General features: G+C 37.6%; 2 protein-coding genes across 4 annotated transcripts in view; one reads left to right on the top strand and one right to left on the bottom strand.

The window, feature by feature from the left end:
• Window positions 1-10,460: 10,460 nt before the first annotated feature.
• LOC110216465 (phosphoglycerate kinase 1-like) lies at window positions 10,461-12,635 on the bottom strand. Of its 2 annotated transcripts, none has more exons than XM_020998285.2 (2): window positions 12,513-12,635; window positions 10,461-12,054 (listed from the first exon to the last, which is right to left on the bottom strand). In XM_020998285.2, the coding sequence occupies exon 2, from the start codon at window positions 11,987-11,989 to the stop codon at window positions 10,736-10,738; it is 1,254 nt and encodes a 417-aa protein (XP_020853944.1). In that variant the 5' UTR covers window positions 11,990-12,054; window positions 12,513-12,635; the 3' UTR covers window positions 10,461-10,735. The 2 variants fall into 2 exon arrangements, with proteins under 2 accessions (XP_020853944.1, XP_078011359.1); XM_078155233.1 differs by having other exon boundaries at window positions 10,461-12,051.
• A 9-nt stretch (window positions 12,636-12,644) lies between these two features.
• MANEA (mannosidase endo-alpha) overlaps window positions 12,645-26,191 on the top strand; it is an 88,720-nt gene continuing 75,173 nt past the window's right edge. Inside the window, exon 1 of one of the 2 annotated variants that reach the window (XM_020998284.2) lies at window positions 12,645-12,742. The gene's annotated coding sequence lies outside the window, so the exon portion shown is untranslated. The remainder of the gene's footprint in view (window positions 12,743-26,191) is intronic. The other variant, XM_078155232.1, reaches the window with a different exon arrangement.

The raw sequence follows: 26,191 nt of genomic DNA, 5'->3' as shown, positions 1-26,191 counted from the left end.
GGGATAGAAGCCCAGTAGTGGTATTTCTGGGTCAAAAATTGCACAGTTTTGTAATTTGGGGGGTATAATTGCAAACTGCTTTCCAGAATAGCTATACCAATTCACAGCTCTACAAAGAGTGCATCAACGGGTGTATGTTTGTTTTTTCCCTGCCCTTTCAACATTTGTCATTTTCTTTTTTTTCCCCAACTAACTTTGCCATTCTAATGAGTATGAAGATGAACTTCAGTGTTGTTTTAATTTGCATTTTCTAACTATTAGTGATTTGAAACATTTTTTCATGTGGCTATAGATATTTTCAATTTCTTTCCTTGATAACTGCCTGTTTATAACTTCTGACTATTTATCACTTGGGAAATGCCTCATTATGAATTCTGATCAGTTCCTTAGATAATTTTAATAAAGTGGTAGTATTTAAATTCACAAAAATTATCCACATACTATATGTTAACAAAAACCATGAAGAGATAATCAAAAGAAAAATGTCATTCCAAAAAAAACCCAAAAAATTCGTGATATGTACAGGTTAACTAATTTTTTAACACCTCAGGAATTGTATAAGTACAATTGCAAAACACTTTACAAATATAAAGGTAAAACAATTCAAGAAATATTCAATTGTTCATGTTTGGGTTATGCCAATATAATAAGAACAATGATATTATCTAAATTATTTTACATTTTTAAAGCTATATTAATCAAACTAGTAAAAGGTTACTTTAAAATCATACAAATTGTAACAAGTTTCACTTGGAAGAATAAAATGCCTAGAGAAATAATGATCAAAGTAGGAATGGGGTGGTATACCCTTCCTAGACCTCAAAGTATACAGCAGTAATCATCAAAAATACTGGGATATAGATTATCAGAAAGGCAAAATAGCTAATTTCAACACTATAAAATTAAAGATTTGGCAAAAAAAATAAAGGCACCTGGAATAAAAAGAAAAACTGAAAAGGAGGAAACCTTTACAACAAATATCATCAACTGAAATTTCATATAAAAATGCATAGGAAATTAAACCTATTATATAAGACCAACAATTTTTCCCTCTAAGGTAAGGAATCCAAGGATATGAACAGTTTTCAAAAGAATTATGGGAAGGACCATATAAAAAGATGCTTTAAATCACAATTTATAAGAGAAACTTAAATTAAAATAATATGGAAGTTTCAATAAATTGGAAAAGATAGAAATCATTGGAGTTGGAGCGGCTGTGGGAAGATGGGCATACACTATCGATAGAGTTGTGAACTGATCTAACCATTCTGTATTTTGTAATTATGCAAGAGTAATGATTAAGCTCTTTGTAAACTTTGACCCAGAGATTTCACTACTGGACATATGTCAAAAAGGTCAAATACAGACGGAAAACCTCCATATATGCCAAATATGTATACTTGCTCTTTTTGTTTCCCTTGAAACAAAACAGGTATTCTTTGATTGGAGAAGGGATGGACAAACTATGGTATATTAATGTAATAGAATATTACAAACTAAGAAATGGCAAATATGAAGATTTCAGTGAATTTGGGAAAACATATGAAATGATTTAGTGAATTAAGCAGAACCAGAAGATAAATACAATTACTACATCTAATTATACAAACGAAAATAACAATAACAATAACCTGAATGATCATAATGACCAAATTTTAGTCCCAGACAAAAAATTTAAAACATACCATCTTCTTACCTCTGTTCATTTTTGTATGTCCTTAAGCCAGTCATTTGACTTCTATAGGCCTCAATTTCCTAATCTGTAAATGTCCCCTCAAACTCTTAAGTCTAGGATGCTATGTTCCTTTGATTTTCTCAGCTGAGGTGGTTCAAAATGTAAACTAAGTCAGGCCCAGTCACCACATTCATTTGTTGTACTTAACTTTTTCTTTGTTATATATGGGGTGAGGAAAGGAATACTTTCAATGCTCTGAATATATCTAGATATGATTGGGATATAAAAACAGAAGGCATAAATAAAATGTATTTTAATATAATTGAACTTAAGGAAAATAAATACCAGCTACTTAATTATGAAAAATACAGCAGATTGTAATAGCTCAAGTAGTCAGATGAATATGTTAATAATTTTACCTTTGATTTTTGAATGCCAAGCAGTTGAAAATCATAAAGAAGTATGTTCTCCCTGATCACTATGACAGTAACGTGATGTTTTACATTAGGCACTTGACAAAAATATCTTGGTGCACAATTAGATTTTTGTGAGTCAAACAGCAGGTGGTCCTGATGCTTCAATTTTAAATTTCCACAATCTTCTTTGATTTGACTTCTGATTTAAGGAATCACTTTTTTAAAGTAATTTCAGAAAACATTTTATTGCAAACAAGGTGTTTATTGAAATTAAACTTCAAGCAGTAGGTTATAATTGCAATGCATCTTTTTTAACTTTATACTGGTTGGCAGATTTCTGAATTTCATTAAAAGCCTAGCTCATGCCTCACTTAAGTTACAGCTGGATTTTAAGTAAAAATTATTTTTACTGATAGATAATATTTACTTCAAGGCAAAATTTTACTCCTTGTTTACCTAGCTCATAGTCACATTATGTATGGTGTGGATGAAAAAGTGCTAGATTCAGAATCAGAAGATATATAAGACTTCTGTCTTTGCCACCTTCTATGTGTTATGTTGATCTAGTCACTTAATCTCTTTTTACCTCAGTATCCACGTCTGCAAAATAAGTACAATAATACTTGCTTTATCTAACTCAAATTGTTATTGGGAGGAGAGCATTTTGTAAACCTTAAAGTAACACTGTAAATGTTAGATAATACTACTAGTCAGAGAGAAAATTGGACCTAGGGGGTTTGTCCATTAATTTATTAAAAAACCATTTTGATAGCTTCATTTCAATATAATTTTCCCCTTGTAATCCTACGTATTTTATTTTATGCATTTAAAAACATTCTGAGATGGAGTGAATAGGCTTCACTAGATTACCACAGGAGTTTATGGCACAGCAAAGGTTAAGAACTGGACTAGAGGATCTCTAAGGTTCTTTGGGGTCTAATAATTTTATTTTGCTTCAAAGACTCCAATGGTTGAAATTCATCAACAAGTGGTCAACCTTCTGTTGATGTCTTTCTCACACAGTAAGGATGATCCTTAGATTACAGATACACAGCACAGTCCATTGCTATAGCAGTATATGAAGCTTTTTCACCTACATACTATGTACCAGAGCTTTTTATCTGCTTGTATAGTCTTTCATAAGCAAGTATTACCTCCATGCCTTGATAAGCCATTAAAGAAGAGGGTTTGTATAGGATCATTTATCTCCTGATACAGAAGTAAAGAAATCTGTCACTGATTAGTATAAAGAATCTAGGTATACATGGGTAGCTGTCACTGTACAGAAATGAATCAAATACAATGTCATGAAATCCATGGGCATAATATCTAAACACAGTTATATAATTCAGAAATACAGACCCTTTATGTTAATTTTTTTTCATAGGGAATTCTGTATTTATATATGAGATTTGATGTAATGGCAATGGGCTGAAATCACTGAGAAGACTGATTAGGTTAGCTCTAAAGTATCTGAAATATTTGTATACCAACTTACAAAATCATTGTTTTGCCCCATAACTCTATAGTTCATATACAGCTAACCAAATAGTTAGCATTTATTCACTGTCTATAATATACCAGGTAATATTCTAGGCTCTAGAGACACAAACACAAAAACAAAAACCAAAAACCAAACCAAATAAAACAAAACAAAACAAGTGCATTAAAAAAATCACCAGAGGAGAGAGTAAAAGCCATTCAGATTCTTGCAAAGATGGCCCATGTTATGACCAAGTCATTTGACATATTCAGATACTATACCTTCCAAGTGTAGAAACAAGGAAAAAGCCTGCCTTTGAAGAAAGTGTACCTTTTTCAAATTTTTCTCAAAAAGTTGTCAGCAAATATTAGTACTGTAGCGCAAGTGGTTCAAGTTCCATTCGGTAGAGGTTGATCCTTAAGCTAATGAATTGCTGAATCCTTCTGGGGCTGAAATTAATAGTAACTCCCAATAGAAAATACTGCAGTAATACAATAAAAGGCTTCCAGAAGCATAGGTTCCAGTGATGCTGTCTGCACATTTGAGAGGTTGCTGGTTCCTCACAGATGTATGCAAAAGTATTCATTTAGTGATAGTTATGATTATCGGATCATAATTGCATACTAATTGTCCTTAATCAGAGTTGGTTTTACTCTATGAACTAGATCTGTGCTAAGCTAATAGCTCCCTTCAGCACACTTTAATTTAGTTCTTATCATTTATTAGAAAGCATAAAAAATTACCAAATAGCACCAGTAGATTGCATTAAGTAAATTTGGATTTTCAAAGGTATTTAACTCAAGGGAACTTGCAAGGAAGTTAATAACTAGTGTTACATCTTCTTCTGATATATATGGCTTGGCCTTGAGACTTTTTAGTGAGCAAAAATTTATATCAATCTTTACAGCTGCCTTATACCTGTTACTCAAATGTCTGTCTCTATCCAGGAGTTAGCTGTCACCCAGTTCACCTTTGCTTTGGATATCTGCCTATTATTACCTGGGCTTTTAAGAGCAAGCTAAGATCTATAAACTAATTAAAATGCAAATGGTAAAGTGAATACTCACTGTGGACAATTTCTAGCAGTCTTTACATGTAACATTTATGTTCTCCATCAACTTAAATTGTCAATTAATGTCCTCCCATTCAAGCTTACTAAAAATGAAAGCCCTTGAATTCCTTCCCTCTTGGTGTTCTTCCATATCATTTCTGAACAATAGGTCAGACTTGTTTTGTTTTTTCTACTCCTATTCTTCAGATGTTAAGCATTGCTGGGAAAAGCCACAAAGCTTTTACTGGGTCCATTACAACTATATACTATTTAATATTTCCTAGGATATTATGGCCACTTAGCAAATCTTGGCATTATTTGTTGTTCACTTACTCTTACATCTGCTATACACTTTAGTCCCTAATCTCTACCTTCCTCCCTCACAGCAGATAACCTTGATTATTTTATGGAAAAGATCAAGGTTCTGCTCTCCAACTCACATTTTCTCTTAATTCTTCTACTTTTACTCTTGATACAATTTCTTCATGCCTAATGCCAGGACCTTATTCTATAAATTACCCTTGCTTCTTCAATTTTTCCCTCTTCCCTACCTCTTTTTCCTCAAACTAGAAAGTTCTCAATTCTCATCTCTCCTAAAAAATCCCCTGACCCTGATAAACTCGATTTTCCCCCTTTCATCCTGATTCTCCTCCTAACTAGAATTATATGCTTATAGAACAAACATGTTGGAAGATTCCTTGGAGATTGTTTAGTCAAATTCCTTAATTTTAAAGTTAGAAAAATTGATGACCTACTGAGAACATCAAATTTTATGGAGAAATAACTTTCCTGTGGTCACACAGCAAGCCACATAGTCTAGCCACAAACCTTTAAGTTTCAGTACTACAAAGGATCATAGATCAAGACCTATAATGACTCTCAAAAGCCACATAATTTAGCTTCTTCATTTTACAAAAGGGAAGACTGAAATCTAGGGAGGTTAAAGGGTTTGTTCAAACTCTCATAGATCATTAGCCTAGGTCAAATTTAAACTCAGGTCCTCTGATTCCAGTCAACACTTATACAATTGTACTACAATTCTTCCCTACAATTAGTTCATAGGAATTAGACTTGGAATGTACTTTCAGGAATCATCATTTTATGAAAAGGATAATCAGAGTCTATTCTATAGTAGACTCAACATCTAGATACTAGACAAACTCACAGAGAAAAGGCAAAGAATTAAGGGAGGTCCAAGAAGAAAGAGATAGGAAGACGACCCAAATAGATCAAGAAGACTATTATTATGAGAGGGTCAGCAATATACACATGTTAGCTGGTAAGTGGAGTAGAATGTTGAGGATTCTGGCTGTAGGTAATGAGAAGAAAATCTATACAGGCAAGCAACTATCATTAAGTGGGTTAGCTCTAGAAGTGGTGAGAAAGAATCCAGTTATAAGGACTGGTGCTCAAGGGAATGAGTTTGTCAGTAAATAAGTATTAAGAACCTACTATGTACCGAACACTGTGCTAAGGGCTGGGGATACAAAGAAAGACAAAAGACAATCCCTATTTTCAAGAAGCTCACAGTCTAATGAGAGAGCAATATGCAAAAATCCACATAAAAGCAAGTTATATACAAGATAAATTGGAAATAAGTGATAAAGGGAAGACACTAGCATTAAGGGAGGATAGGAAAGTTCCTGTAGAAGGAAAGATTTTAGCTGGGAATTGAAGGAAACCATGGAAGCCAGGGGGTGGAGATAAGGGGGAGAGCATTCCAGGAATGGAATTTCACTGTCGCCAGTGAAAATGCCTAGAGTCATGAGATGGAATGTCTTGTTCAAGGAATAGCATGGAGGCCAGTGTCACTGAATTGCAGAGTATATTTGGGGTATAAAATTTACTGAGAACAACATAAACTGGAATTGATGAAATCATAGCTCCATCAAAGTACTAATATATTGTATCCTTAGTTGAAACTCAGCTTATTTTTTTTTCTTATTGACCTTTTTAATGGCATCAATAATAGCAATGTTCACTTAAAAGGAAATGGCAATAACATTATTCATTTTATGTATAATGTTTTTCTTTTCATTCCTTTGTTATTATTCTTTGTACTTGGTCCAAAATAAACAATTCAGAGAATAATGATTAATGTTGTAGATTAAAGACAAAAATTCATATCTTAGGCAACTGATTCTATTCCTTTTTTAAATTAATGTCCAAACTCATTTGAAAGTTATCTATAAATCAAAGGATTTCTGGGGGAAGATGACCCCTATTCCCATTCCTTCTGATTCTTATCCTTAAGCCGACTATTGCTGCTCTTGCCTTATCCCAAACCCAATCCCAATTTCATTGGTGACCAGCTATAATCTCAGGGGAGATTGATAAGCCTGATAATTTGATGAGCCTAGTCCATACCACTTGTCTTCTCAGATATCCAACCCCTCCCCATCCCCAACCAGTTCCTGTTCCACCCTGTCATCGTGCTGAATCTCTGATTTTAAGTTTCATACTTACAGCTTTGGTCATCTAGGAACTTATCTTCCATTTATAGTATTGTTGTAATAGTTGACCAAGAGCATTCCTTAAAATCAAGGTCTCATAGAATTGATTTATGATGTTAGGTGAGGTATCCTCATATAAGAAATGTTTTGTATACGAAGTACAGACCATCTCAAAACTTAGTATTAATTCCAGTTTATAAATTAAGTGGGGACATTATTCTTGTATATCATCTATTGAAAAGCAATGCTAATTAAGTTCCTTCTAGTTCTGATATTCTATAGTTCTGTTATCTTATTTTATAAATACTTGAAGGATTTATGATTTCTTCAGCATAATGATCTCTAAAAGTGAAAATTCTCCTCGTATGAGACTTCTCTTTCAATTATCACAGATTGATAACCTATGAATGAAAACATTTATTAAATGCTTACTATGTGACAATCACTTGCTAAACCCTGAAGATACAACTAGAAAAAGCTAAACTCCAAAGGAGCTTATACTGTAATTGGGGAAGACAATATATAAAAGTAAATTCAGCTGCAGGGCAGATGGAAAAAACGCAGAAGTCCTAATTGCTCAAGAAAGGAACTATTGGCAAGACCCATGCATGCTTCAAGTAGGTCAGATGTGACAATGAGTTGGCCATGAAAGATATGAGACATAGTAGATGTTATGGCCTAGACAGTTGGAGGCAGCAGTATGGCAGATGGTGAGGTCCAGTGGGCCTCCATTTTAATTGAAAAAATAAGAATTTGTGTCTTCTATCTCGTCCAAGCCATGTGAGTAGTCAAGCAGCCAAGGGAAGGAAAAAAAGAGAATGAAGAGATGAAAGTACCCTGTGGATGCAGGCCTTCTTGCCTTGCCACTTAGCTCTCTATGTGGGGATTCACATAGGGAGACAGTGTAGCATAGTAGAAAGAGCACTGGATTTAGAGTCAGATGACCTGAGTCCAAATTCCAGCTCTGTTACTTGCTACCCTTGTGACCTTGGCAATTAACTTAATTTGTCTGGGTCTTTGTTAACTTCTCTACAAAATGACAGATGACCTATGGAATCCCTTTCAGCTCAAAAATCTTCCATCCTATGGCTTTGAAAATTAACTCTAGGCAGTCGCATAGTGCAAATAAAATTAAAGGACTTGTGGTCTTATACCTAATGTCAGAGCTGGGATTTAAAGAGAAAATAATCCTTTCTTACCTCGCAGGGTTAGTATGAAAGCAAGCAATATAGTTGACAATCACTTTGGGGGTAAAAGCATTGAATAAATTTAATGAATTATAATCTAGGTAAATCTCTTAACTATTTCTAGACTGGTTCCATTTCATTGTAATGGGAAGCTCTCTTTCCTAATGTATCTTGGCACCTGTTCTATGATTTACAGCCTGAGATGACCGGTATACGAGAGGTTAAGTGACTTGCTCATGATTACATAGGTACTATACATCAGAGGCAAGATTTGAATGCAGGTTTGCCTAACTGCAAGGTTGGCTTGATACTCACTATGCCAGTTTTGTATAAACTAGATGAGCCATTATTACTATAGATCCTTTGCTAAACACATCACAGTAATTTCTTCAAATAGAAATCTTTAGATAATTCAGTTATTAGAAGGTATTTATGAAATGCCATTGAAATTCAATTCCCATTCCCTAAGATACATTATTATAAAATTAGATGGATTTGGCTAGATTGCCTTTAGAAAGTACTACAGTTCTTTCAATCATCCCTAGCTTCTATCTGAAGCAAAGGCCTATATTTCTTTAATGTTAATATTCTTCTGGTATTGCTGTATATCTGAAAATCAAGGAATACTTCAATCTCCAAATAAATGAAATTAAGATTTTCCGGAAGCGCAATGGAAAGGAGCAAAGATAGTGAGGTTCCAATATACTGTAAATGAAAAATTACACAGAAATAGCAGGATAAAAGAATGCAACCAAAAATGTATAACAAAAAAAATTGGGCGATTTCATAGGAAGAGTAAGGATTAACTGATGGGCATCCTTCATGATCCACTAGTCCTACCACTCTACGCCCGCCTTCTCCCCCCCCCCGCCCCCTCCATATATAGGGTGACACCTGGTGGTAGATTTATGGGAAAGCCAGAGATAGGATGGATAGCATGATTGGATTACAGTCCTGTACTGCTGGATACCTTTGTCAGTGAGATGTGATCTATGGAGGCAATACAGTAGATGGCAATTCATTAGCAGTCAGAAAAAAACAAACAATAGTTTTAAATTCTACCTTGGACATTTATTAGGTGTGTTGACTTGGGCAAGGGGATAAAATAGCCTATCTCATCAGCTTGTATCACATGAGATTATATGAGTACCTGCTAAAGCCTGGAGCTCTTTATTAATGCCAAATATATATAGTAAAAACAAGTATGTTGGAGTATATAATACATGTAACTTAATAAAGAGAATAAATATTAATATTTTATTTATAATTATTATTTTTGTTGATGATTCATTTTAAAAGAAGCCTTAAGCAATATCGTACATTTTCAAGTGATCAAACAAAATATCTTCATCAATGTTAAAAATCTGATGATATTGGTACATTTGTCAATATTGGAAGGTAGCTATTACAAGGAAAATTTTGTATATAGCACACATATACAGGTAATAGACAAAATTTTTTTTCCTCATTTCGAATCAGGTTTATTTTAACCACCAAAACTTAAAAATAATCATGTTAATACATAATTAATTACACAGGATAAAAAAAAACTCGATGTTTTCTTATAAATGAATTTTGTGTTATTTTGTTTATTGGCTTATTTTATGGGGGGGGGAAAACTGTGCACTTGGCTGCAAAATGAAGAAACCTAACAGCAAAAAGTCCTATTGTTCCATCTCTGTGGAATCGGCCACCCTTGGTCGAGGTCATCACCTCAGTCCCTCTAACATCAAATTTTAAATTGACATGGAAAAGAGCAGATGACATACCTACATCACTTGTATCCTTCTAAAGAACCCAAAATTTAGAGATAAAGCTGATTTTAAGTTCATTAGGGGAGTCCCTCAATGTCCCTGCAAAATAAGGAGCATAAAGGGAATAAAGGGAGACCTCAAGCAGGAGCTGGAAAAGAAGTTAACACTGCAGTGCTGCAGAACCAAACACACAGCTGCAGAACCAAATACACAGCAGATCGGTTCTAAGCCCAGAGGAGCTGAAGCTCAGCTGTGGCTGATCTGGATTCTAAGAGGTCAAGTCTTGTTTCTATACCATGGGTAATGATAAAAATAGCTGCTACAATACTAACAATGCTGAACTGTACAGCTTTGAAAGAGAATATGAGTAATAGCACTTTTAACTTTTTCAGTTATAAAGATAAAATATATAACACATACATATTCTACAAATCACAACAGTGGGGGGAAAAACAATGTTTTATTTTGTTTTCATACTGCAGTGACAAAAAGAGTCACTAATATACTAACAAAGCTGAATGGCACAACATATTTCAAAAGAGTAACAGAACACGGTCAACATTTGTTTTTACTTTCTTTTAACTTTGTAAGGTCAAAATACACACACACATTCTACAAACCACAAAGATGTGTTTAGAAACACTGAAGAAGTTAAAGTAGAGTCCCACAGTCTTAAGGACTTTTTTTGGGAACCAATAGGTAGAAAACTGCATGCATTAGATATTGCTCAGGGCAGCCACCCCAGGGAGGACTTTGCCTTCCAGAAGCTCTAGACTGGCACCACCTCCAGTGCTCACATGGCTGACCTTATCTTCAGTGTTCCATTTGGCACAGCAAGTGGCAGTATCCCCACCACCAATGATTGTGATGCAGCCCTTAGTGGTGGCCTCTACCACACTGTCCATTAGCTTTTTTGTTCCCTGTGCAAAGGTTTCCCACTCAAATACTCCAACAGGACCATTCCACACAATTAGCTTGGCCCGGGCCACAACTTCAGCAAATTTCTTGCTGCTTTCAGGACCACAGTCCAAACCCATCCACCCAGCAGGTATGCCAGACTGCACGGTGGCTTCACCAGCATTCGCATGCTCATCAAATTTATCTGCAGTGACAAAGTCAACAGGTAGGGTTATCTTCACACCCTTCTTCTCAGCCTTAGCCATCAGGTCTTTAACAATCTTGGATCCCTCTTCATCAAATAGAGAATTGCCAATCTCCATGTTGGAGGCAACCTTAAGGAAGGTGAAAGCCATCCCACCACCAATTATCATTTCACAGACTTTATCTAGCATGTTGTTGATCAGCTGAATCTTGTCTGCAACTTTAGCTCCACCCAAGATGGCCAAGAAAGGTCGCACTGGATTCTCCAGGGCTTTAGCAAAATACTCTAGCTCCTTCTTCATTAGGAAACCACATGCTCTCTGGGGAAGGTTGACTCCAACCATGGAGCTGTGGGCCCGGTGAGCTGTACCAAAAGCATCATTGACATAGACATCCCCCAGCTTGGAAAGGGAAGCCCGGAAAGCTTCTACTTTGGCTGGATCTGCAGTGATCTTTGCCCCAGATGCATCTTTGCCTTTCCCTTCCTCTTCCACATGGAAGCGGAGATTCTCCAGTAGGAACAATGAACCAGGCGCAGGGTTAGCACAGGCTATCTCCACATCAGGTCCCACACAGTCCTTCAGGAACTCAACATTTTTGCCAAGTAAGGATTTGAGCTCGGTCGCCACAGGCTCCAAAGAAAATTTGTCTGGCATGGGAATGCCATCGGGACGGCCCAAGTGGCTCAAGAGCACAACCGACTTGCAGCCATGGTCCAAGCAGTATTTGATGCTAGGGATGGCGGCCTTGATCCTCTGGTTGTTGGTGATCTGGTTGTTCTTCATGGGCACATTGAAGTCCACCCTCATCACAACCCGCTTTCCATTCACATCTACCTTGTCCAAGGTGAGCTTTTGGGAAAGAGACATCTTCTCGGGGGCACTGGGAGATGGAAGGCCCACGGGGCTGCTTCTGCTGGTTCTGCTGCAACCTACTTCAAAAGAAAAGTAAAACACAGTCAACAGCTTTTTTGGCTTTCTATTAACTTTGTTTCTAAGGTCAAAATATGCATGTGTGTTCTACAAATAGCAACAATGTGATGAGAAACACGAAAGAAGTTGTTCAGGCGGGGTCCTGCTGTGGGAAGGACTGCGTGCAGGCACCCACAGGAGCTCGGGCTCTTCGGGAGGCAGCGGCGGGTACTGAACCCGCGGAGGCGGAGGCCAGTTCCCACCAGAGCCCGGAGCCCGGAGCCTGGAGCCGGCCCAACCGTAACCCGGCAGCCGTTCACCCTGCGCGGGCTCGCGCGGGACTCAAGCCCGGCGGGCACGGCTCGCGGAGGGAACTCGCATCATTAACCCAGCTCTGCCTTCCCTCCTCCCCACCTCCCCACGGGCCTATACACACAAACACACAATTTCACCGCGCCACCACCCTGCCAACCACACTTACGCTCCTTGCACGGACGCTGATCCAGCAGAGCGCGTTCCCGCGGACTCCCACGAGGAGGCGGGGTCTAGGTGGGAGGTGGGGCCAGGGCCTGGTCGTGCGCGTGCCCTGGAAGGCAGTGGGGGCGGGGCGGAGGCTTAGTCCCGCGCGAAGGGCTTCTCGCTGGGGCTGCTGCCTCCCGCGCTCCGTAGCTCTTCTGCTGGCGTAGGCGATTTCTCTCTACCTCCAAACGGGTGAGTAGTGGAGACTTTGAGCTGCCCAAGGTTGGGGCGCAGTGACCTCCGGCGCTTTGTAGTCAGCATGTTGTGCCGAGCTGCTGCCCAATCGCCTAGCTGCTCCCGAGGTCCTAGCCCTCCCCCCCACCAAGGCGGCTGGGGGAGCCTGGGCCGAACCCCGCAAACCCCGCGCCCTTGCCAGCTCGGACTTCTTCCTTGATCTCCGGAACTGTCATCCTTTCCTCCTTTCTCTCATCTTTCCTAGCCTTTGCTCCTATCCTTCCTACTTCTTTCTCTCATTTCCTCTTTTCTTTCCTTTAATCTTTCTATCCTTTCCTCCCTCCTTTTATTCTTTCCTCTTCTCCCTTCTTTCTTGACGTTCTTTCACTTTCTTCCTTTCCTTTAATTCTTCCCTCATTTCTTTAATTTCTAATCCTTTCCCTTCCTCCTCCCTTGATACCCTTTCCTCCTTTTTCCCATTCCTTTACTTTAATTCTTTTCCCTTCCTCCTTTCTTCCATTCCTTCTTACCCGTCTTTTGTTTTTCCTTCTTTTCTTTCCTTCCTCTTGTCTTCTCTTCTTTCATTCCAGTTTGAAAAACGTTAGTGATAGGCAACTAAATATCTTCAACTTTTGGAATTGTTAAGAGAGCTATTCCTTATCTTCAACTGAAATCTTCCTGCTTCCTCCCTCCTTTTCTCTTTGCTCTCTCTTAGTTCCCTCCCTCCCATGCTCACTTCTGTAGCAACCTTTCACCTCCCTAAGGCACACCTAGTCTTCCTACCCCTTTCTGAAACTCAGTTTTGAGTTGTTACTGCCTTTCCCCTTCTGAGAAATATCTCTGTGTTATTGCAGTTATATATGACTTTAGCTAATTGGGGATTTGAGATAGCATCCCCATAGTATTCAGTTTTGAAATCATTAGGTGACCAACTCTGGGAATCTTGTTCCTAAGTTGAGAATTCCCCAGTGAAGAGAGGGAAAGGTTATGGCCCACTGCCTGTTTCTTGTGGCTAGCATGAGCCTGTTTTCCTCCCTCAAAATCTGTAGCAACAAATCCCCCATCCTAGATCAGAATTTCTCTTGAAATAGTATGTTGGTAGTTTGAGGAATACAAGGGATGAAAATTTTCCTGTACTATCAAAGTTGAAAGTCTCTCAATTAGCACTATGTGCTAAGAGTACCAAATTGAAAATTGTGCAGAACAAGCCACTAACATTTATCAAGCAGCAAGAATGTGCAAGGCACTGTGGATGGGACAGTTAAGGTCTTGTTCTCTAGGAACTTATATCTAATGGGGGGATAGGCGTCTACAGAAATGTTATATCTGTTGGAATGAGAAAAATGCATAGGAAGGAACAAACTAGAAGCTTGAGAGATTGAGGAGGGGGAAATCAAGTGCAATTCACAACCTTTTCATTTTAGAAACAAAGGAGTTAATAAATGTCATTAAAATAAGAAATAAACTCCATTAAGTGAGGACTCAACCAGTTTGTTTAGGTTTTTTCAGTGAACCAAAAAAGGTGATAATGATCTGGATAAGTGATTTTAAATCCTAAAATTAATATCTCACCCAGTATTAGGACTTGAAAATTACACAGGATTTACAGCTTAGAAGGGACCCTAGAAATCAAACATGATGGAGTGGAAAGAGTGATAGGTTTAGAGTTAGAAAACCTGGGTTCTAGTCCCAGTTCAGGTACTTATACTTGTCTTGATTTTTGGCAAGTCATTTCTGGACCTGTTTTCTACTTGTAAAATATAGGGTTGAGAAAACTTCTGAAGCCCCTTCCTTCTCCAAATTTGTGGTCCTATGAGCTAATTCAAATATGTTAATTTCGAGGGAATGGGGTTTTTTCAAATATCTGAAGCCAGGGTCATTTGGAAAAGCAATTGCATACAGTCTTTTAGCCCCATAGTAATAGCACAGATCCAGGGGTAATCACTAAAAGTTGTATTGAGATAAATTATAATTCAAGATGAGGAAAAATTCTCTAACAATTCCAGAAGTAGGGAGAGATTGCTTCTGGAAATACTTAGTGAAGGTTTTTTTGTTTATTGTTTTTCAAAATGGCTAGGAGACCACTTGTTGATTATGAAGAATAGAATATTTAGGAATAGATAGGACTAGATTACCTCTGAGGTACCTTCCAACTCTGAGAGTGTTCATCTATAATTTGGCCAGGGTTCTAGTTTCTATTTTAAAAATAAACTGAAAAAGAGTTGGGCTAAGATATTAAATATGGTGTATACAAAACTACTGGCATCTATCTAGGTTTATTTCAGTATTGAAAAAAAAAAAACAACCCGAATTTTTAAAAATTGTGTTTTTCTTATATAAGCATTCAAAACATAAGAACAGAATGGGGGTGATTAAGATTTAAGTAAAGTGTTTAAAAAACATGTTTGAAACAAGACTAGAAAATATCAGCTTTACTATTATAGCACAAATATTAGGGATTTTCCTATTCCATAAAAATAAGACACTATTAGTTACATTGATGTTGACCTTATTTAAGTTCTGGATTTTTCCTATTGTGTTGCAGGATAAAATGGGATGGATGGTCCAAAGCCTTTAGTTTTTGGCTAACCAACAGTCTCTGTGTAATAATTCTTCATAAAATTTTAATGTAAGCATGACTGTAAATTTTGTGTCATTAAGACCTCAATACTGTATTATAGAAAGTCAGGCTTTCCTAAGGGCTGTGATTATTGTCCTTGATTTAAGTAGTGGAAACGTCATTTTTTTAATAAAAATAAACTTTAAAGCCTTATTCTCCACAAGCTCTCCACCAGTGCCAGTTGTCATCAACATCATCAGTTAGGGAATGTTTACCTTGCTCTCATCCCTTCAAGTCCTTGTCATAGTAATAAAATCCATGCCACTGGAAAAAAAAAAGTTTGAAACCATTGCATAAAAATAATTCTATTTTGAAGCGTTTATTTTGTCTCAAAAATGAAATTTAAATTACTTTTGTTATAGCTTTTAAAAACTAGTCTCTCAGTCCATGTAGTTACACATTACTTAGGATTCAAAATGATGGCAGTACAAAAAAAATAACATTACACATCTTAAAAATAATAGTTTTTATTATCAATTGTTTAAGTTGCAAAACTTGCCAAGACTTCAAACTTAGTCATATGTGTTAGAAAATTTTTGAATTGGCTATGGGAAAGAAGAATGAGAATTTAGAAAAGGCCATTGGATTTAGCAGCTACAAGATCATTAGTAACTTTGGCGATAGCAGTTCTAGTGGAATGAAAGTCAAAATTCAGATTGCAAGGAGTTAAGAGAGTGGTACTTACTACTGTAGGTGGCCTTTTCAAGAAGTCTGGCTACAAACGTCAGAAGAGTAGTTATCAGGTGATCTAATGATCAAGTGAGGATTTTTTTAGGGTAGGAGGAGACATGTGTATGTTTGTAGTCAGTAGGAAATAAACCAGTAGAGAAGGAAATACTGAAAATAAGTAAGTGAAAGAGTGAGGATGACAGAAGAGGCAGTTTGTTGGAGGAGAGAAAATCAAATGGGATCCTTGAATAAGTAGAGGGTGTTACAGCCTTGGTAAGGAGTAAGGCCAGCTCTGAAACAGAGGTGAAGGAGAAGAAGGTAGCAGAAGGCACCAGAATGATGGAAAATGAAGAAGATAGAGTTAATGGTGAGAATGGCCTCAATTTTTTTTTTCTGTAAAATAAGAGGCTTGGTTTTTAGCTGAGAAAGTGGGGGGAAGTAGAGCCATGGGAGGTTTGAGGAAGGATGAAAAGATTTACAAGAGCCACTATGGAGAATGGGCTAGTGAGTTTATAAGTGAGGTATATAGGATTACAATTTAAATAAATTTTTAGTGGACCCAGTGGGAAGGTTGTGGGATTTTCTTCACCTTTGCTCAGTAGCACATGTGTTGGAGCCAGTAATAAAAGTGATTCCAGGCTGAGGCTTGGCCAGGCTGAATCCAAGATATTATAAGGTGACTAGGGAGTCATAAAAGGAGGGCAGTGTTGATTTGAATTGCTTCACCAAGGAGTCAAGATGGGGACAAGAGGACTGACTAGTACAGGAAAGAAGACCTTGGAAAGAATTGGGAAGTCAAGAGATTGGAGGTCACAGTGTAGATGAAGAGTAATGAAGGCAGAAGGAGATGTGAAAAACTAATAAATTATGGTCAGATAAGGAGATTTCAGAATTCTTGAATACGAAAGTGGTACATTTGTGGATGATGACAAGTTCAAAGTTTTGACCTTTTTGTGTGGCTGAGGTGGAGTGGAGGAGTAGTTCATGGGAGGTAAGTAGGATAAGGAACCGAGTGGTTAGGATATTTGAGGAAGAATCATTATGTATGTGAGGGCAGGAATTGGGGAAGAGAGAAAATTTGTAACCCAAGTACTTTGAAGAAGGAAGTCGAATCACCTGGGGTCTGTAGACAACAGCTACTTGGATTTTTTTATTATTATTATTTTTATGTTTTTTGGTGAGGGGTTAAGTGACCTGCCCAGGGTCACACAGCTAGTAAGTGTCAAGTGTCCGAGTTCAGATTTGAACTCATGTCCTCCTGACTCCAGGGCTGGTGCTCTATGCACTGCACCACCTGTCTGCCTCCTGGATTTTGATTAGTTGGTAGATATGCATAGCATGAACCTCAAAGGAAGAGAGGTTACTGAGTGGTGAGGAAAGGGAGAAGAATCTGGAATTGGCAATGAGGAACAGAGTATTCCAACTCTTCTGCAGAACTGAGGAGAGGAAGTGAAAGTGCTTCTGGTACTAGAAAGGGTGGCCAGGGAGGCTGTGTCATCTTGGGGAAGCCAAATCAATAAAAGCTAGTAGATGGAGAAGATTTAAAATAAAGGAAAGTTTGCTGCTTACAGGTATTTTCAATTTCCTTTTGTGAAATGGGATTATCTTTATAGGCTACACCCCACATCATTTTCTTTTCTCCCTTCTATTGAAATTCTGTCTATCCAGCTTAAGTGCCAAATCTTTAGTGAGACTTCCCTTTATCTCTTTAGGCACTTCTCCTCTTTTAGCATATTTTTGTACTATATCATATCATATCATATCATATCATATCATATCATATCATATCATATCATATCATATCATATCATATATCTTATATTATTGTTATGTCATATACATATATAATATTGTATATTGTTGTACACTTATATTCTAACTTAAATTCTATATTTATCTGAATATATCTTCTTTACTAAATTTTAAGTTCCTTTACTTATAAATCCCTCAGTACCTAGGCCAGGTCTCTATAGTTGTGTGTTCAAGATGTGTTTTTTCAAGTAAATATTGTTGAATTATATTGTAAAACCATTAAAGTTCCTGGGAGAAAAATGGAGTATAAAAACAAAATACAGATGTAACAACCTTAATGTTTGGCTTAGCCAGGGGTGGGGAACCTGTGGCCTCAAGGCCACATGTGGCCTTCTGGGTCTTTGAGTGCAAGCTTTTGACTGAATCCAAGTTTTACCAAACAGATCCTTTTATTAAGGTTAGAATACTAATTCTTTTGAGAATTTTAGAAACTGTACACTGTTCCTTTGATTATGCTTTTTGGGGAAAGTTTAGACAAAAACAGTATTTAATACATAGTCTATTCACTTAAAAATTATTGACCACAACTTATGTGTAAGGCATTATGTTAGTTAGGGATACAAAGAGCAATTTAGCGTGGCATATGCTAGTAAGCAGTTTATAATTTACCACTAGGTGGTAATGTGAAAGAACTTCATATTGTTAGAGAGGCAATATGGTGGTATAATGCAAAGAGTCCTGAATTTGAAGTTTGGAGTGACTCGAATTAGAATGTAGACTCTAATGCTATCTAGTTCTCTGACCTTGAGCAAATCATTTCTCTGAAACTCTGTTTCTTTTATTGGGGGAGTACTTGCAAAGTATATAGGGCAAGAAAGGTTTGGCATAGAAATGATTTGTAAACTTGAGAGTGATGTATAAATATGAGCTATTATTTTAAGGAAGATACTAACAAAGTATAGATAAAGGAGCATTGTATACACACAGTAGTGGAAATAACCTTGGACTTGTAATTCATTGGGATTGAAACATGTTGGTTGTGTGATCTGAGACAAGTTATTTTCCTTTTCTGTAAAATAAACATAATAATCATCATACTACTTGCCTTGTAGGGTTTTTCTGTAGAAACCCCTTGGAAAATAATAAAATATTCTGTAAATGCCAGCTATAATTTTCATTCCTTTATTATGGTATTTGAGGGGGAAGCAATATGTATATGAGGGCAGAAATTAGAGAGGAGAGAAAATTTATAGGCCAAGTACATTGAAGAAAGAAGAGGAGTCACCATGGTGCAGTGATGACCCTGGACTCCCAAAAATCATACTAAGAAAATGTGAATTTTGATAGGTCCTACCAAGCTAGAAAAAGTATAGACAGTGTATGAGCACTGGAAGGTTGACCACCAAATGTTGAATAATTTTTGGCCATGGAAACACTGGAGGAAAAGCCTAAGCTGATGAAATGAGATATTTTGAAGTTTTAGAATAATTCTTATTAATAGTAATAGCATCTAGTAGATAATCAGTCTTTCCCATTTTTAGAAATGAAAATTAAAATGTACGAGGTTTGTTTGTTTTTTAACATTAATACACACATTTTTGCCTGACATTTTTCATGGTCCTGAGTTTAAAATTATGTAACCAAAATATTTACAGTAGCACTTTTTGTAGTAGAGAGGAAGTAGGAAACAAAATAAATGCCCATCTATTGTTTGGGTGATGGCTAAACAAATTGTAGACTTAAATGTAATGGAATATTACTGTGTTTTAAAAAGTGATACAGAGAAGAATACAGAGAGTGTCAAAAAATTTGGTGGAATGCTGCAAAATGAATGATTTAGAACAGTATATGGTACATAAGAGGCATCAAACTCAGGCTCAGGAAAACCAGATTTAACTGTAATTGGGAAATCTTTAACAAAAGTTGTTAAATTATTTTTAAAAAAAAGTTTGGTCCCAAAGAAGAAGTATGATAACAGACTGTCTCCTCCTTCCCTGCCTTTGCAGAGGTTGGGATCCGCTGATGTGTAACGTTGAATCTCATGTTAGATTTTTTTCAATGTCTTAATTAGTATTTTGGCAATTGGGGTTAAGTAACTTGCCAAGGTCACACAGCTAGTAGGTGTGGTCTGAGGGCACATTTGAACTCAAGTCCTCCTGACTTCAGGGCTGGTGCTCTATCCACTGTGCCATCTAGCAACCCCTAGATTTTTTTCTTAAAACTTTGTTATAAGTAATGTTATATGTAGTGAACTTCTGGGAGGAGGGACAGAAAGGAGTATGGGGGAAATCTAAATTATGTAAAAATAAATCAGTAAAAATCAAATGAACTGGAGTTAGGTTTAGTTTTAACAAGTTTGGCCTAAGCCTTGCTTAAGTAGCTGTTTAACAGGTAAAAACTTGAGCTTCACAAGAAAGAATTAGCCTTTTCTGTGACTCATTGAGCATGCTAGCTACTTCAATACAGACATAATAGAAATTAGAATCTGTCCTAGGACTTCACAGTCAAGGGAAAGGGTTGGATAGGGATAAATGAAAGGCTTTTAATAGACTCTCCCTTGTCTTGATAATCTTATGCATTTGTATATTATTTTTGTTTTATTTATTTCCTTAGTCAGTGTTCTGTTTTGTTTTTTTTAATCCTGACCACATCTCATTTGAATTTAAGAAAGGAAAGGGTTCATTGAAACCCAGTTCCAGAGGTTCAGAAAGTCAAGCTTACCTCTGTGACTTAATGGCAGTGAAAGAGCAAGTATAGAGGATTTGGGTGTGTAGCAGCAGAAACTGCTCCCAGCCTCCGAGGGACATGCTTGTTACCTAACATAATAGCTTGTATACATGATATATGTGAAAGGCTTTTTTTGTCGTCTCAGAGTTTGTTGACTCACTTAGGTTTCTGAAATTGAATGTTTTGAGGGATTCCTGAAGCTAGTTATTAGGGACTCAGAGATATATGGCATATTTATCACTTGTGGTTGTTTTTTATCCTTCATTCTCGAAGAGAACCATGACATCAGAAAGGTGATGTAATGACATGCAAGTGAATTGGATTTAAGTGAAAGAGGGCTGTGCAAAGTCACCATCCTCACTTTCTCTTCCAAAGCCCTCTGGGTTCAGGGGCAAGATATAGATCAGGATGACTGGAGATGGTCCCATCACTTGTGGTCTTGGAAAGATAACAGTGCAAAAGAAGGCTATGATCTTGTAAAGCTTTCATTATCTAGGCCTAGCTTCTTGGATGGTTCAGAGCTGGGGTTCCTGCCTTAGCCATCTCAAACTTCAGTTCTTCTCTCTCAGGAATTGCTGTTAGTTTCAGATTATGGGGTCTCTTTCTTTATAAAGAGGCCATGCACTACAGAGGCTAGTAGCAACAGCTAGGTAAAGTGCTTCAGTGAACAGTTGTTCTGATAGTCCTTTGGAGGCCATACTGATACACAGTTGGTTGCTTCAAATGTAAGCTTTATCCTCTTTGCAAAGATTTCAGTTACTTGTTTATTTATTGCATTAGTATTAGTAAAATGAGTCTGTAGTTCGCTTTGCTTTTTTTTGCCTTCCCTTGTCTTGAATAATAGAACCCCATTTGTCCCTTAAAAGGAGTTCATTAGAATGTCCTCTAGAAATTATTGAGAATTTTAGTAATATAGCTTTTAATTGCTCTTAAACATTTGATAACATTCACTTTTAATTCTGTTTGGAACAGGGTTTGTTTACTTTGGTAACTTTATGGCTTGCTCAATTTATATTTCTGAGTTTCTGAGTTTCATTTATTTTCTCTATTACTTTGTTAATTAGGATGTTTTATAAACTATTTCCTGTTCTGTTTTTTGGACCTTTAGTTGTATTTAGTAGTTTGATTTTTAAAAACTAAATAATAAATAACTAAATAAAAACATACATTCACTGTTTTCATTGAATTTAACCTGTTCTCTTTTTTAAATTTTGGTAGTTTGTTTCCCTCACTTTTTTGATCAAGCTAGCTTATGGCTTATCAGATTTGTTAGTCTTTTTTTTTTCTTTTTTGACTAAGCAATGGGGTTAAGTGATTTGCCCCTGGACGCACAGCTAGTAAGTGTCAAGTGTCTGAGGCTGCAGTTGAACATAGGTCCTCTTGACTCCCTGGCCGGTGCTCTATACACTGCACCACCTAGCTGCCTCCAGATTTGTTAACCTTTTTTTTTTCTTTTTTCAGCCAAAGACAAGGTTTATTAGAACAGCCGTCATATTGGGCAGACTCTTAAGGAGTCTGAACATTAGTGAGCTATTGGCTACATTTTAAGAATATGAGCATTTGGCTAGATTTTAAGAATCTGAGCACCTTATTGGAGACAAGATGGACCGTATATACAGAAAGACTGTGGGAGGGATTTAGGAGTGACCAAGTTGTTTGAGGTGACTGGGGGAGGGGTACAAGGGGTCTAAGGAAGATCTTGATGGGAGTGATCAGGAAGTTGGGGTGAATAGAAGACCAGAGACCTGGACCACTTGGCCAAGGGAGAATGGAGTCTAAATAGGATTAAAGGTGGGAAGTGTCCAGGGGCAATTGGGAGGTAACCAAACTGAATTGGGAGATTAGGTGTAGCCACAATGAAAGGCCAGTTGATAGGATTATAGCCTCTAGTCAATGCCAGAGATTTGGTGAGGTGGGGAAGTCCTGGGTTTTTCAATTTTGGGGTGCAGATCCCAAGACATGGTCTTTTCCTTTTAGGGGTCCAGATCCCATCCCCATCATTCCCCCCTCAAACAAATGGGACTCAAATTCTTTTGGGGTAAGGGACAGATATCTTGGCCTCTGAAACTGCTTCCTGCAGGCAAGGAGCATAGAGCTCTCCCTGTCTTGACGGGGTCTCAAGGAGGTTGAGTGGAACCAAGCACAGGCTACATCCAGGGGATGATGGAGGGACATTGGCTGCTACCCACTGTTTTCTACCAACTGTAAGTGAATGGCCTGTATTCTGGAAGACACGAATCTGACAGCAAAGACTGCAGAGTCCATATGTAGGAAGAAGTAAAAGTGTGAGAGCCCCATTAAAATCATTCAGGAAATCATCAAATAATCTCCACTCTTAAAAAAAGAAAAACAAGCGGAGGCATTTATTGAACATATGTAATACATAGGGAACACAGATGTACAGTATATCTGTCGTACAACTATACAATATAGGGAGCCCTTGTGGCCAGGGGAAATAGTGGAGAAGCAACTAATGCTTCTGATACAGGGCTTTTGAGATTTTCCAAAGATGTTGTCATACTGTTCCTGTAAGTCCAGTTATCCACTGTACTGGCATCATAACCACGTACTGATATCACTCAAGTGTATGTGTGCTTGGAATGAACACTGCTTTCCCACATAGTTTCCCAGGCACTGTTAACTGTCTTATACTTCTGACTCATGAAATGCCTGGCATTCTCCAGGGAAAGAGCAAGCCTTGCTATATTCTTTTAACTTAAAAACCATAGGTTTTCCCTACTCTGCCCCTCACAACTTTTTTAAAAAATTAATTTCATAATAATTATAATTATATGTAAATATATAATATATAATAGTATATAATATATACTTATATATAAAAATTATAATAATTAATTATTTCAATTAGCAAGCATTTGTTTTATGGGGGATAATAGAGGGAAGACACCCTTGTAACAAATAGGCACAATCACCCAAAATAAAGTCCTACATTAGCCATTTCCAAAAATATATGTCTCATTCTGTACCTTGAGGCTATCACCTTTCTATCAGGAGGCAGGTAGCTGCTTTATATTGATACTGGATAATGGTGGCTGATCTCTGCATTGGTCAAAGTTAAATCTTTTAAAGTTTTTTTTTGTTTGTTTTTATGGTTTGTTATTATTTAAATTTTCCTCCTGGTTTTGATAATTTTATTATGCAAAAGTTCAAAGAGAAAGATGGAAGATAAATGAGAGAGTGGAGATGATAGAGAGAGTAATTTGCTACAAAAGATGGGATAGAATGGGTTCACTTGTGCAGGTGGAGAGGAGTTTGCCAAGGAAAATGACCAGCTCATTATGTGGGAGAGTATTGGTGGAAACAAAAGTATCAGAAGGCATCTAGGGAAAGTATATTTAGGCGGAAGAGGAGAGAAGAGGAAACTCTTAGCAAATAATCTCAGGTTTTTTTTTTAATGAAATATAAAGCAGACTTCTCAGTTGAGATGGTAGGAGAAAATGCCACTTTGGTGAATGAGATAGTGAGTTAATCAGAGAGGTATAAAAAGGATTGCCTTGCTTCAGTGAGCAGTTGAGATTACGCAACATAAATTTTTAGTGAATCCAGTCAGGAGTTTTGTGACTTTTCTCTAGCTTTATTCAACAGAAATGAAGTCAGATGGTGAGATTGACTGGAGGCTAACTAAGGCTTGGCAGGGTAAGATCAGCATTACAATTAAGCAACAAGAGATTCAAGAGAAGAGGACAGTGTATACTTGAACTGGCTCACTAAGGAATAAAGGAGGAGAATTTAGCAAGTGGTTTGATGATGGCGTGGCAAAGAACTAAAGAGTAAAGTGATTGGAGGTCACAGGAAGGATGAGGAACATAGTTTGAGATTGCAAGGCAAAGGGAGAAGTGTAATGACAGCAGGTTAATTCATAAATATGGAAGGGGAACATTTGTTGGTGATGGGGAGATTATAAGTGTAACTGTGTTTGTGTGTAGTTGAGGTGGAGTGGAGGAGTAGGCCGTGGAAAAAGTACAGTTGGGGCAATTGGCAGGGAAGGGTGTGTGAGGGAAGTCTCCTAATATAAGGCCAGGAGTTGGAGAGGAGAGATGGACTGTGAACCAGTCCCAGAACTAGTTGAGGAAAGAAGGAGAGTGTCCTGGAGATTGGTAGACAACAGCTACCAGAATTTTGACTGGGTGGTTCGTGACTTAGTGAACCTCAGTAGAAGTCACTGAGTGCTAAACATAGAGAGAGAGTTTGGAAATGGCAAAGGGGAAGCAAGCAGTATTACAACTTCCCCATCTCGTATGAATGAAAGTACAGTCAATACTAGGAAGGGTGGCTGGCTAGTGTGTGTCATCAGGAGGGAGCCAGCTCTCAGTGAGAGCCAGAATATGGAAGCACTAAGAAAGGAGAAGATTTAAGATGAAAGTTTGTTATTTACTGAGCATGTATTCCAGAGACCTCAGTGGAAAGGTTGGGGGTGTTTCAGAGTGCATTATTGTAGAGATTGGATTGAAGAGAATTGGAATAAGAGAGTTGGCTGTGGGGATAGAGAATGAGATTTGAATAATGACAAACCCTGGGTTAAGCATCATTGGGATGGGAAGGAAGGGAAGGAATGGGGGAGGGATGAAGGAATTTACTAAATACTTACTGGGTCCCAGACACCATGCTAAATGCTTTACAAAGATTATCTTATTTTCTCCTTACAACAACCCTGGAAGGCAGGTACTAACTAAAGGTTACTAGCATTACTAGAGGTTCTGCCTCAGGGTGATGTCTTCCCTGGGTGTTAGACAGCTCAGTTAACAGGATCCTGTGGGGGGAACTATTGGAATAACTTTTTTCTTCTGTCCCTGCAGTCAGGCCAGGCTAGGAGATAGGTGGGAGGAGTAAGAAGGAAGTCCTCTCTGTCCTCTTCAGGCATCAAGGTTTCCCTGTGAGTGAGCATGTACAGACTCAATTACCCTCTATCTAGCATGCCTCAGCATACACCCTTTCACATACCATCCAGCTGTCTGGCCATCTTGCCATTTTTCTTCTCCCTCTCCCTTTTCCCTCTCCCTCTTCTTCTTCCCTCTCCTTCTCCTCAGGCAGTTTCCCATTAGTTTGTTTTTGTTTTTGTTGATTGTTTTTATTTTTACCTCTTGCTCAGGGCTCTGTAATCAAATCAGTGCTACTCTTGGAAAGGATATATCAATTAATTGCCCTATGGATAGATTCACCATACTTGTGATTTCTTCAGTCATTCCCTTTTCTGGTCACCACTCCCATTTATGGGTGTTCTCTCTCATTACAATTTAGGCTCCTTCATGGTAGTTACTGTCTCATTTTTGTATTTGTGTCTCTAACAGGTAATATAGATGGTGGCACATTTTAAGTGCTTAATGAATGCTGTTTTACATTCACTTACTAAAGTTATTTTTTCATTGGTTGTTTTCCATGTATTCTTTTATTGAAGTAGTAAACCAGAGCCAGGCCACCATGATTCCTAGACCATTACATTCTTATAGTATCCCAGTGCAGTAGCTGTCATCCACCCCAATTCTTCTCAATTTGTGTGAATATCTTTTTTTTTTTAAATTCCAAAGTATGCATTGAGCATATGCTCTGTGCATATGCCCTTCTAAAGGCTTGGAATACAGACACAAAACCAAAATCATTCCTGTTCTCAAAGACCTTATATTCTGCTGGGAATATAAAACATATAGTAGGGAGATTGAGAGTACCAAGCTGCTGTTGAT

Source organism: Phascolarctos cinereus, unplaced genomic scaffold (assembly GCF_003287225.1).
Source record: "Phascolarctos cinereus isolate Bilbo 61053 unplaced genomic scaffold, phaCin_HiC Scaffold_5;HRSCAF=322, whole genome shotgun sequence".
Lineage (NCBI taxonomy): Eukaryota > Metazoa > Chordata > Mammalia > Diprotodontia > Phascolarctidae > Phascolarctos > Phascolarctos cinereus.
This window is presented reverse-complemented; position numbering and strand designations above follow the sequence as displayed.

Coding starts and splice junctions, on each gene's coding strand:
- LOC110216465 (XM_020998285.2), bottom strand. CDS start 11,989: ATGTCTCTTTCCCAAAAGCTCACCTTGGACAAGGTAGATGTGAATGGA.